This window comes from Lampetra fluviatilis, unplaced genomic scaffold, assembly GCF_964198595.1.
Source record: "Lampetra fluviatilis unplaced genomic scaffold, kcLamFluv1.1 SCAFFOLD_1268, whole genome shotgun sequence".
Classification (NCBI taxonomy): domain Eukaryota; kingdom Metazoa; phylum Chordata; class Hyperoartia; order Petromyzontiformes; family Petromyzontidae; genus Lampetra; species Lampetra fluviatilis.
The window spans coordinates 10,001-22,966 of record NW_027620878.1 but is presented as its reverse complement, the minus strand read 5'-3'; the positions used below and the strand labels follow the sequence as shown (position 1 = coordinate 22,966).

At 58.6% G+C, this 12,966-nt stretch overlaps 1 protein-coding gene across 1 annotated transcript in view; it reads right to left on the bottom strand.

The window, feature by feature from the left end:
- Positions 1–7,161: 7,161 nt before the first annotated feature.
- The window catches only part of LOC144954480 (uncharacterized), a 13,958-nt gene continuing 8,153 nt past the window's right edge, over positions 7,162–12,966 (bottom strand). The window contains exons 4-6 of the mRNA XM_078884967.1: positions 11,807–12,259; positions 7,536–7,667; positions 7,162–7,182 (exon numbers count right to left, since the gene is read on the bottom strand). Coding sequence (XP_078741093.1) covers positions 7,162–7,182; positions 7,536–7,667; positions 11,807–12,259 — 606 coding nt within the window. The remainder of the gene's footprint in view (positions 7,183–7,535; positions 7,668–11,806; positions 12,260–12,966) is intronic.

The window sequence follows — 12,966 nt, the reverse complement described above, 5'->3', positions numbered from 1 at the left end:
TGATGGTGATGGTGGTGATGATGGTGATGATGGTGGTGATGATGATGGTGGGGGTGATAGTGGTGGTGATGGTGGTGATGATGTTGATGGTGGTGGTGATGGTGGTGATGATGTTGATGATGGTGGTGATGATGATGGTGGGGGTGATAGTGGTGGTGATGGTGGTGATGATGTTGATGGTGGTGGTGATGGTGGTGATGATGGTGATGATGGTGGTGATAATGATGGTGGGGGTGATAGTGGTGGTGATGGTGGTGATGATGTTGATGGTGGTGGTGATGGTGGTGATGATGGTGATGATGGTGGGGGTGATAGTGGTGGTGATGGTGGTGATGATGTTGATGGTGGTGGTGATGGTGGTGATGATGGTGATGATGGTGGGGGTGATAGTGGTGGTGATGGTGGTGATGATGTTGATGGTGGTGGTGATGGTGGTGATGATGGTGATGATGGTGGTGATAATGATGGTGGGGGTGATAGTGGTGGTGATGGTGGTGATGGTGATGATGGTGGTGGTGATGGTGGTGATGATGGTGATGATGGTGGTGATAATGATGGTGGGGGTGATAGTGGTGGTGATGGTGGTGATGATGTTGATGGTGGTGGTGATGGTGGTGATGATGGTGATGATGGTGGTGATAATGATGGTGGGGGTGATAGTGGTGGTGATGGTGGTGATGATGTTGATGGTGGTAGTGGTGGTGATGATGATGGTGATGATGGTGGTGATAATGATGGTGGGGGTGATAGTGGTGATGATGTTGATGGTGGTGGTGATGGTATTGATGATGGTAGTGGTGATTCTAGATTTGAAGCTTTCTTAGGTTTTTTCGGTAAAGTCACCAGGTAGGAAAAACATCAAAATTAATAAAAATAAAATAAAACAAAAATCACGACGACGTTTCGGAGGCAACACAAGTCTCCGTCATCAGGTGGGACCGTCGCAGCCGGATTAGCTGCATCAAGTGAGGCAATGATTCAAGATGTATTCCCTTAAAAGCAAGTTGAGGGGGGGAGGAGAGGGGGGGGGGGAGCTCATCAGAATGTGGTAGCCAATGAATGGAACGTATCGGGAGGGAGGGGGGCCAAAACATTTGGACGACGGCTTGGACGCGGTTGCTGCTGCACACGCCAACACAATGGACAGAGAGGGGGGGGAGGGGAGGCCTGATACACATGATAGAAAAATAACGAAAATGCCCATAATCAACGATTTTTGTTTTTTTTTGAAGCGTGAAACCACAACATTTACAGTTTGAGTTGTACGACGTTTCGCTGGTAATTGCAGCCAGCATCATCGGGCAATTCGCCTCACCATTCTGGCGAATTGCCCGATGATGCTGGATGCAATTACCAGCGAAACGTCGTACAACTCAAACTGTAAATGTTGTGGTTTCACGCTTCAACACACCGGTGTGGGGGCTAAAGTAGTGAACTATTTGTCTTTTGTCAACGTGACACTTTTCTACTGATTGGCCGTGTCGGGTGGTGGAGGGTTACGACACATTTATAAATAACGCGACGATCTAAACCCAAAAATCCTTGATTATGAACAATATTGGTCGCGAAAGCCTACGTGTTGAAAATGCCCATGTTTATACCAATGCTGGCTGCACAATGAAGAGAGTACTGTTAAACACTGGGGATGTTAAACACTCGGTAAAGTAAAGTAAAATAGTGCCTGTCAGATAAGATGGTCCAAAAAAGTGGTGATGTTGATGATGGTGATGGTGGTGATGTTGATGGTGATGATGGTGGTGATGGTGGTGGTGATGGTGGTGGTGATGGTGATGATGGTGGTGGTGATGATGGTGATAGTGATGGTGGTGATGATGGTGGTGGTGGTGATGGTGGTGGTGATGGTGGTGGTGATAGTGATGGTGATAGTGATGGTGGTGATGATGGTGGTGGTGGTGATGGTGGTGATGGTGGTGGTGATGGTGGTGGTGATGGTGGTGGTGATGGTGGTGGTGGTGTGGTGATGGTGGTAGGTGATGGTGGTGAGGTGATGGTGGTGATGGTGGTGATGATGGTGGTGGTGAAGGTGGGTGATGGTGGTGGTGATAGTGATGGTGGTGATGGTGGTGGTGATAGTGATGGTGGTGGTGGTGATGGTGGTGATAGTGATGGTGGTGATAGTGATGGTGGTGATGGTGGTGATGGTAGTGGTGGTGGTGGTAGTGGTGGTGGTGATGGTGGTAATGGTGATGGTGGTGATGGTGATGTTGATGGCCCATCACCTTCTTTCGCTCCAGCCTCTCTGTAGGCTCAGCCCGAAACTGCAAAAAAGACAACAACCACATCATCAACAACAACAACATACTAACATGTGTGTTAGTGTGTGTTAGTGTTAGCGTGTTAGCGTGTTAGTGTGTGTTAGTGTTAGCGTGTTAGTGTGTGTGTTAGTGTGTGTGCTAGTGTGCGTGTTAGTGTGTGTTAATGTGCGTGTTAGTATGTTAGTGTGTGTATGTTAATGTGTGTTAGTGTGTGTGTGTGTTAGTGTGTGTGTTAGTGTGTGTTAGTCTGTGTGTTAGTCTGCGTGTTAGTGTGTTAGTGTGTGTGTTAGTGTGTGTGTTAGTGTGTGTGTGTTAGTGTGTGTGTTAGTGTGTGTTAGTCTGCGTGTTAGTGTGTTAGTGTGTGTGTTAGTGTGCGTGTTAGTATGTTAGTGTGTGTATGTTAATGTGTGTTAGTGTGTGTGTGTTAGTGTGTGTGTTAGTGTGTGTTAGTCTGCGTGTTAGTGTGTTAGTGTGTGTGTTAGTGTGTGTGTGCTAGTGTGTGTGTTAGTGTGTGTGTTAGTGTGCGTGTTAGTGTGTGCATGTTAGTGTGTGCGTGTTAGTATGTGCGTGTTAGTGTGTGCGTGTTAGTGTGTTTGTTAGTGTGCATGTTAGTGTGTGTGTGTCAGTGTGTGTGTGTGTCAGAAGGCGAGCCCAAAGTAGCCTGAAGCTGACAGCTTCCCACACCTCACCGCCACGCTCCCAAGCCCCCTTCATTCTTTTGTTAAAAAGAAGAGCCACTCCCTGTTTGTTTGGCAGTCTCCTGCCCCGAGTGGAGGACTGTCCACCCCTCATGGTGGCAGGAGCCAGAACCGGTCCACCGGACCCTCCTGAATGCCGCAGAGACCCAGGCGGTACCGGTCCAGCTCCCGACAGAGGAGTGGCAGCCTCTCCTCCTCCGCAGTGAGCGTTCGAACATTCCACGTGGCCACACGCAGTGGCTTTTTGCTGTTTCTGGAGGAGCCCCGAGGGTGAAGATTCAGTCTCCTGGCTCCGCCAATTGGGGTTTGGCCAGGAGACGTCACAGACGCCTGTCCCCCCGGGGCCTCCGGCACAAGCTTTGCTTGATATTATTTTGTGGTTTAGTGGTAATCAATTGAAGGTGGAGGGGTTACCAGCCCCTCGCCACTGTGGTGGTTACAAACGCCATGAGGGGAAAGGCCAATCTTTATTGGCCCACCCACCCACTCTCAGCACCCCACACCACCCACCCACTCTCACCACCCACCCTTCTCACCACACCACCACCACCCACACCACACACCCATCTCACCACACCACCCTCACCACCCCCACACCACCCCTCTCACCACCCACACCTCACCACCACCAACCCACCCCACACCACACACCCATCTCAACACCCTCTCACCACCCACCACCCCTCTCACCACCCACCCCCACCACACCACCCACACCCCTCACCACCCCCACCCCCCACACCACCCCTCTCACCACCCCTCCACACCACCCACCCACCCACCCCACACCACACCACCCACACCACCCCACCACCCCACCACCACCCACCACCCACCCCACCCACCCACCACCCACCCACACCACCCACCCCACCCACCCCCACCAACACTCACCACCCACCCCCTCACCACCCCACACCACCCCACCACCCACACCACCCCACCACCCACCCACACCACACCACCCACACCACCCACACCACCCCACCACCCACCCCCACCCCCTCACCACCCACCCACACCACCCCACCACCCACACCACCTCACCACCCCACCACCCACCCCACACCACCCTCACCACCCCCACCACCCACCACCCCCCACCCACACCACCCACACCACCCACCCACCCCACCCACCCACCACCCCACCACCCACACCACCCCACCACCCCACCACCCACCCCCACCACCCACCACCCACCACCCACCCCTCACCACACCACCCACACCACCCACACCACCCCACCACCCACACCACCCACACCCCCCACCCCACCTCACCACCCACACCACCCACACCACCCCCCACCCACCCACCCACCCCACCCTCACCACCACCCCCACACCACCCCCCACACCACCCACCCCACCCCACCACCCCACCCCCACCCACCCACACCACCCCACCCACCCCACACCACCCACACCACCCCCCACCACCCACCCACCCACACCCCACACCACCCCACCCACACCCACCCCACTCCACACCACCCCCCACCCCACCCACCCCCACCACACCACCCACACCACCCTCACCACCCCACTCACACCACCCTCACCACCCACACCACCCACCCACCCACCACCCCACCCCACCACCCCACCCCACCACCCCACCCACCCCACCCCACCACCCCACCCCACCACCCCACCCACCCCACCCACACCACCCCACCCACACCACCCACCCCCCACCACCCACACCCCCCACACCCCCACCCACCCACACCACCCACACCACCCACACCCCCCACACCCACCCACCCCCACCCCACCACCCCACCACCCACCCCACCCCACCCCCCCCACCCCACCCTCACCACCCCACCCCACCCACCACCCACCCCCACCCACCCACCCACCCACCCCACCCCACACCCACACCCACCCACACCACCCACCCACCCACACCACCCACCCCACCCCACACCACCCCACCCCACCCACACCACCCACACCACTCCCACCACCCACACCACCCACACCACCCACCCCCCCCTCACTACCCACTCCACCCACACCACCCCCACCACCCACCCCACCCACCCCACCCTCACTACCCACACCACCCTCACCACCCACACCACCCACACCACCCACACCACCCACCCACCCACCCCCCACCACCCACCACACCACCCCCCACCCACCCACCCACCCCACCCACCCCACCCACCCCACCCACACCACCCACACCACCCACACCCACCCCCCCCACCCCACCACCCCACCACCCACACCACCCACCCACCACCCACCCACCCTCACACCCCACCCCCACACCACCCACACCACCCACACCACCCTCACCACCCACACCACCCACCCCACCCACACCACCCACACCACCCACACCACCCACCCCACCCACCCACCCTCACTACCCACACACCCCACACCACCCCACCACCCACCCACCCACCCACACCACCCCCACCTCACCACACCACCCTCACCACCCACCCACCCACCCCACCCACACCACCCACCCCACCCTCACTACCCTCACCACCCACACCACCCACCCCACCCTCACTACCCTCACCACCCACACCACCCACACCACCCACCCCACCCTCACTACCCTCACCACCCACACCACCCACACCACCCTCACTACCCTCACCACCCACACCACCAACCCCACCCTCACTACCCTCACCACCCACACCACCCACCCCACCCTCACTACCCTCACCACCCACACCACCCACCCCACCCTCACTACCCTCACCACCCACACCACCCACTCACTCTCACCACCCACACCACCCACACCACCCACACCACCCACCCCACCCACACCACCCTCACCACCCTCAACACCCACCCCTCTCACCACTCTCACCACCCACTCCACCCTCACCACCCACTCCACCCACTCCACCCTCACCACCCACACCACCCACACCACCCACACCTCACCACACCACCCTCACCACCAACACCACCCACCCACCCACCCCACCCACACCACCCACCCCACCCTCACTACCCTCACCACCCACACCACCCACACCACCCACTCACTCTCACCACCCACACCACCCTCACCACCCACCCCACCCACACCACCCTCACTACCCTCACCACCCACCCCTCTCACCACTCACACCACCCACACCACCCACTCACTCTCACCACCCACACCACCCACACCTCACCACACCACCCTCACCACCCACACCACCCACCCCACCCACACCACCCACCCCACCCTCACTACCCTCACCACCCACACCACCCACACCACCCACTCACTCTCACCACCCACACCACCCACACCACCCTCACCACCCACCCCACCCACACCACCCTCACTACCCTCACCACCCACCCCTCTCACCACTCACACCACCCACACCACCCACTCACTCTCACCACCCACACCACCCTCACCACCCACACCACCCACCCCACCCACACCACCCTCACTACCCTCACCACCCACCCCTCTCACCACTCTCACCACCCACTCCACCCTCACCACCCACTCCACCCTCACCACCCACCCCACACCACCTACCCCACACCACCCACCCCACCCACACCACCCACCCCACCCTCACTACCCTCACCACCCACCCCTCTCACCACTCACACCACCCACACCACCCACTCACTCTCACCACCCACTCACTCTCACCACCCACTCACCCACCCTCACCACCCACCAACCCCACTCTCATCACCCACCCACTCACCCCACCCTCACCACCCACCACCCACCCTCACCACCCACCACCCACCCTCACCACCCACCCCACACCACCCTCACCACCCACCCGTTTAGCAGCAGGTGGTCCCATCAAGTGAGAGGCAGCATCCACCCTCAGCCTCTTCTGCTGCTGCTGCTGCTGAGAAGCCGAACGAGTTGCCAGCAAGCGTGCCGCCCTGCAACCACCACCACCACCACCACCGTTGTTGTTGACGTTGTTGTTGACGTTGTTGCCGTTGCCGCGGGCGACATCATCGCCATCTGCAACGGCCGTCGCAGCCTGGAGCAGCGTCGGCCTCCTCCGTTCCTTAGCTCCTCCGACCGCCACCACCGGAGCCCCTCCACCACCGCCACCACCGCCACCACCGCCGCCACCATCGCCACCACCGCCACCACCGCCACCACCGCCACCGCCGCCACCGCCACCACCGCTCGCCACCACCACCACGGCCGCCGGACCCGCCCTACCCCTCACGGCACCCGCCCTGCCCCCGTGACTCCACGATGAGGCATCCACCTCCACCTCCTCCACCTCCTCCACCTCCTCCCCCCTCCTCTCACGTCTCCTCCTCCTCCTCTTCCTCCTCCTCCTTCTCGTCGTCGTCGTTGTCCTCCTCCTCCTCCTCCTCGCCTCCTCCTCCTCCTCCTCCTCCTCAGTCTCCTCCTCAGTCTCCTCGGTCTCCACCGCCGTCGCCGTCACCGTCACCGCCACCGCGGGTGTTTGCGGTTTGCCCGGCGAATATTCCGGCACCGCCGCATCAGAGTTCTCGTCGACGTCGTGCCGCGGGTCACTTCCTCGTTTCTTCCTCCTCCTCCTCCTCCTCTTCTCCACAACCACCTCCTCCTCCACCTCCTCCTCCACCACCTCCTCCACCACCTCCTCCACCTCCTTCTTGTCATCCACCTCCTCCACCACCTCCTCCACCTCCTCCGCGTCGATGTCGACGTCGTCCGGACGAGATACCGCCGCCTGCAACTGGAGCACGGGAGACCCACGCTCAGAGACCCACACAGACCCATAGAGACCCACGCTCATAGAGACCCACACAAACCCACAGAAACCCACACAAACCCACAGAAACCCACACAGACCCATAGAGACCCACACAGACCCATAGAGACCCACACTCATAGAGACCCACACAGACCCATACTCACAGAGACCCACACTCATAGAGACCCACAGAGACCCACACCCATAGAAACCCACACACACCCATAGAGACCCACGCTAAGACTAAACCAAGTTGGATGTTACCAGGGTGACAGACCCACAGAGACCCACACTCACAGAGACCCACAGAGACCCATACTCACAGAGACCCACACTCACAGAGACCCACAGAGACCCACACCCAGAGAGACCCACAGAGACCCACACTCACAGAGACCCACAGAGACCCACACTCACAGAGACCCACAGAGACCCACACTCAGAGACCCACAGAGACCCACACTCATAGAGACCCACACTCACAGAGACCCACAGAGACCCACACTCATAGAGACCCACAGAGACGCACACTCACAGAGACCCACAGAGACCCATACTCATAGAGACCCACAGAGACCCACACTCATAGAGACCCACAGAGACCCACACTCATAGAGACCCACAGAGACCCACACTCATAGAGACCCACAGAGACCCACACTCATAGAGACCCACAGAGACCCACACCCAGAGAGACCCACACACACCCACAGAGACCCACACACACCCACAGAGACCCACACTAAGACTAAGCCAAGTTGGATGTTACAAGGGTAACAGTGATGATGATGAGAGAGAGACGCAGACTCCACATACACAGCAGCAGCAGCAGGCATCGTCAGGGTGTCAGTATCGAACCCACGACCTCCTGTAGACCAGGCGAGGTAGTCAACATCTCCTAGCCACCGTGGTGATGATGATGATGAGAGAGACACAGACTCCAACTATACAGCAGCAGGCATCGTCAGGGTCGGGATCGAACCCACGACCTCCTGTAGACCAGGCGAGGTAGTCAACATCTTCTAGCCACCGTGATGATGATGATTATGAGAGAGAGACGCAGACTCCAATTATACAGCAGCAGCAGGCATCGTCAGGGTCGGGATCGAACCCACGACCTCCTGTAGACCAGGCGAGGTAGTCAACATCGCCTAGCCACCGTGATGATGATGATAGACGCAGACTCCACATATACAGCAGCAGCAGCAGGCATCGTGAGGATCGTGATCGAACCCACGATCTCCTGTGTACCAGGCGAGGTAGTTAACATCTCCTAGCCATGATGATGATGAGAGAGAGACGCAGACTCCACATATACAGCAGCAGGCATCGTCAGGGTCGGGATCGAACCCACGACCTCCTGTAGACCAGGCGAGGTAGTCAACATCTCCCAGTGTCTGGGATCGAACTCACGACCTCCTGTAGGCCAGGCGAGGTAGTCAACATCTCCCAGTGTCTGGGATCGAACCCACGACCTCCTGTAGACCAGGCGAGGTAGTCAACATCTCCCAGTGTCTGGGATCGAACCCACGACCTCCTGTATACCAGGCGAGGTAGTCAACATCTCCCAGTGTCTGGGATCGAACCCACGACCTCCTGTAGACCAGGCGAGGTAGTCAACATCTCCCAGTGTCTGGGATCGAACCCACGACCTCCTGTATACCAGGCGAGGTAGTCAACATCTCCCAGTGTCTGGGATCGAACCCGTGACCTCCTGTAGACCAGGCGAGGTAGTCAACATCTCCCAGTGTCTGGGATCGAACCCACGACCTCCTATAGACCAGGCGAGGTAGTCAACATCTCCCAGTGTCTGGGATCGAACCCACGACCTCCTGTAGACCAGGCGAGGTAGTCAACATCTCCCAGGGTCTGTTATCGAACCCACGACCTCCTGTAGACCAGGCGAGGTAGTCAACATCTCCCAGGGTCTGTTATCGAACCCACGACCTCCTGTATACCAGGCGAGGTAGTCAACATCTCCCAGTGTCTGGGATCGAACCCACGACCTCCTGTAGACCAGGCGAGGTAGTCAACATCTCCCAGTGTCTGGGATCGAAACCACGACCTCCTGTAGACCAGGCGAGGCAGTCAACATCTCCCAGGGTCTGTTATCGAACCCACGACCTCCTGTAGACCAGGCGAGGTAGTCAACATCTCCCAGGGTCTGTTATCGAACCCACGACCTCCTGTAGACCAGGCGAGGCAGTCAACATCTCCCAGGGTCTGTTATCGAACCCACGACCTCCTGTATACCAGGCGAGGTAGTCAACATCTCCCAGTGTCTGGGATCGAACCCACGACCTCCTATAGACCAGGCGAGGTAGTCAACATCTCCCAGTGTCTGGGATCGAACCCACGACCTCCTATAGACCAGGCGAGGTAGTCAACATCTCCCAGTGTCTGGGATCGAACCCGTGACCTCCTGTAGACCAGGCGAGGTAGTCAACATCTCCCAGTGTCTGGGATCGAACCCACGACCTCCTATAGACCAGGCGAGGTAGTCAACATCTCCCAGTGTCTGGGATCGAACCCACGACCTCCTGTAGACCAGGCGAGGTAGTCAACATCTCCCAGGGTCTGTTATCGAACCCACGACCTCCTGTAGACCAGGCGAGGTAGTCAACATCTCCCAGGGTCTGTTATCGAACCCACGACCTCCTGTATACCAGGCGAGGTAGTCAACATCTCCCAGTGTCTGGGATCGAACCCACGACCTCCTGTAGACCAGGCGAGGTAGTCAACATCTCCCAGTGTCTGGGATCGAAACCACGACCTCCTGTAGACCAGGCGAGGCAGTCAACATCTCCCAGGGTCTGTTATCGAACCCACGACCTCCTGTAGACCAGGCGAGGTAGTCAACATCTCCCAGGGTCTGTTATCGAACCCACGACCTCCTGTAGACCAGGCGAGGCAGTCAACATCTCCCAGGGTCTGTTATCGAACCCACGACCTCCTGTATACCAGGCGAGGTAGTCAACATCTCCCAGTGTCTGGGATCGAACCCACGACCTCCTATAGACCAGGCGAGGTAGTCAACATCTCCCAGTGTCTGGGATCGAACCCACGACCTCCTATAGACCAGGCGAGGTAGTCAACATCTCCCAGTGTCTGGGATCGAACCCACGACCTCCTGTAGACCAGGCGAGGCAGTCAACATCTCCCAGGGTCTGTTATCGAAACCACGACCTCCTGTAGACCAGGCGAGGTAGTCAACATCTCCCAGGGTCTGTTATCGAAACCACGACCTCCTGTAGACCAGGCGAGGTAGTCAACATCTCCCAGGGTCTGTTATCGAACCCACGACCTCCTGTAGACCAGGCGAGGTAGTCAACATCTCCCAGGGTCTGTTATCGAAACCACGACCTCCTGTAGACCAGGCGAGGTAGTCAACATCTCCCAGTGTCTGGGATCGAACCCACGACCTCCTGCAGACCAGGCGAGGTAGTCAACATCTCCCAGTGTCTGGGATCGAACCCACGACCTCCTGTAGACCAGGCGAGGCAGTCAACATCTCCCAGTGTCTGTTATCGAACCCACGACCTCCTGTAGACCAGGCGAGGTAGTCAACATCTCCCAGTGTCTGGGATCGAACCCACGACCTCCTGTAGACCAGGCGAGGCAGTCAACATCTCCCAGTGTCTGGGATCGAACCCACGACCTCCTGTAGACCAGGCGAGGTAGTCAACATCTCCCAGTGTCTGTTATCGAACCCACGACCTCCTGTAGACCAGGCGAGGTAGTCAACATCTCCCAGTGTCTGGGATCGAAACCACGACCTCCTGTAGACCAGGCGAGGCAGTCAACATCTCCCAGGGTCTGTTATCGAACCCACGACCTCCTGTAGACCAGGCGAGGTAGTCAACATCTCCCAGGGTCTGTTATCGAACCCACGACCTCCTGTAGACCAGGCGAGGCAGTCAACATCTCCCAGGGTCTGTTATCGAACCCACGACCTCCTGTATACCAGGCGAGGTAGTCAACATCTCCCAGTGTCTGTTATCGAACCCACGACCTCCGGCGCACCGGGGCGAGGCAGTCAACATCTCTTGGCACCAAGCGTTGGGGGCGCACCGATCCGACCGGGCGGTTCCAAATCTTTGGCGTTTGCCACTCACCTCATCGTCATCATCGTCATCATCATCATCGTCGTCATCATCGTCGTCATCATCCTCTTCACCGTCAGCAGCGACGTCAGCCGCCACCTCCGGCACTCCCGCTTTGTCTCGGTCTCTCGACGGCCTCCCGGCGTTCCCAGCCTCCTCCTCCTCCGCCACCTCCTCCACCTCCTCCACCTCCTCCTCCTCCTCCACCTCCTCCTCCACCTCATCCTCCACCTCCACGCGGCCCCCCGGCCGTTGAGGATTTCCCAACGACCCATCATCTCCCTGCTCCTCATCTCCCTCCTCCTCTTCGGCGGAGCCGACGAGAAGATGGCGGTGGTGGTGGTGGTGTTGGCGGCGAGGTGATGGAGGTGGTGGTGGTTGTGGTGGTGGCGGTAGTGGCGGAGGAAGGAGAGCCGGCGAGGGTTTGACGTCGCGTGCCGGGACGTGGGAGGGGGCGTTGGCGTCCTGGTGCGGACGGAACGGACGGGGGATTAGTCAACTCCGTGTGGTGGTGGTGAGTGTGGTGAGTGTGGTGGTGAGTGTGTGGTGGTGTGTGTGTGTGTGTGGTGAGTGTGGTGGTGTGTGTGTGGTGAGTGTGGTGGTGTGTGTGTGGTGGTGGTGAGTGTGGTGGTGAGTATGTGGTGAGTGTGGTGGTGAGTGTGGTGGTGAGTGTGGTGGTGAGTGTGGTGGTATGTGGTGTGTGTGGTGGTGAGTGTGGTGGCGAGTGCGTGGTGGTGAGTGTGGTGGTGAGTGTGTGGTGAGTGTGTGGTGGTGGTGAGTGTGTGACGGTGAGTGTGTGGTGAGTGTGGTGGTGAGTGTGTGGTGGTGGTGAGTGTGTGACGGTGAGTGTGTGGTGAGTGTGGTGGTGAGTGTGTGGTGATGGTGAGTGTGTGACGGTGAGTGTGTGATGGTGAGTGTGTGGTGTGTGGTGAGTGTGGTGGTGAGTGTGGTGGTGAGTGTGGTGAGTGTGGTGGTGGTGGTGAGTGTGGTGGTGAGTGTGGTGAGTGTGGTGGTGAGTGTGTGGTGTGTGGTGAGTGTGTGTGTGGTGAGTGTGTGGTGGTGAGTGTGGTGGTGAGTGTGGTGAGTGTGGTGGTGGTGAGTGTGGTGGTGAGTGTGGTGATTGTAGTGATGAGTGTGTGGTGTGTGGTGGTGAGTGTGGTGGTGTGTGTGGT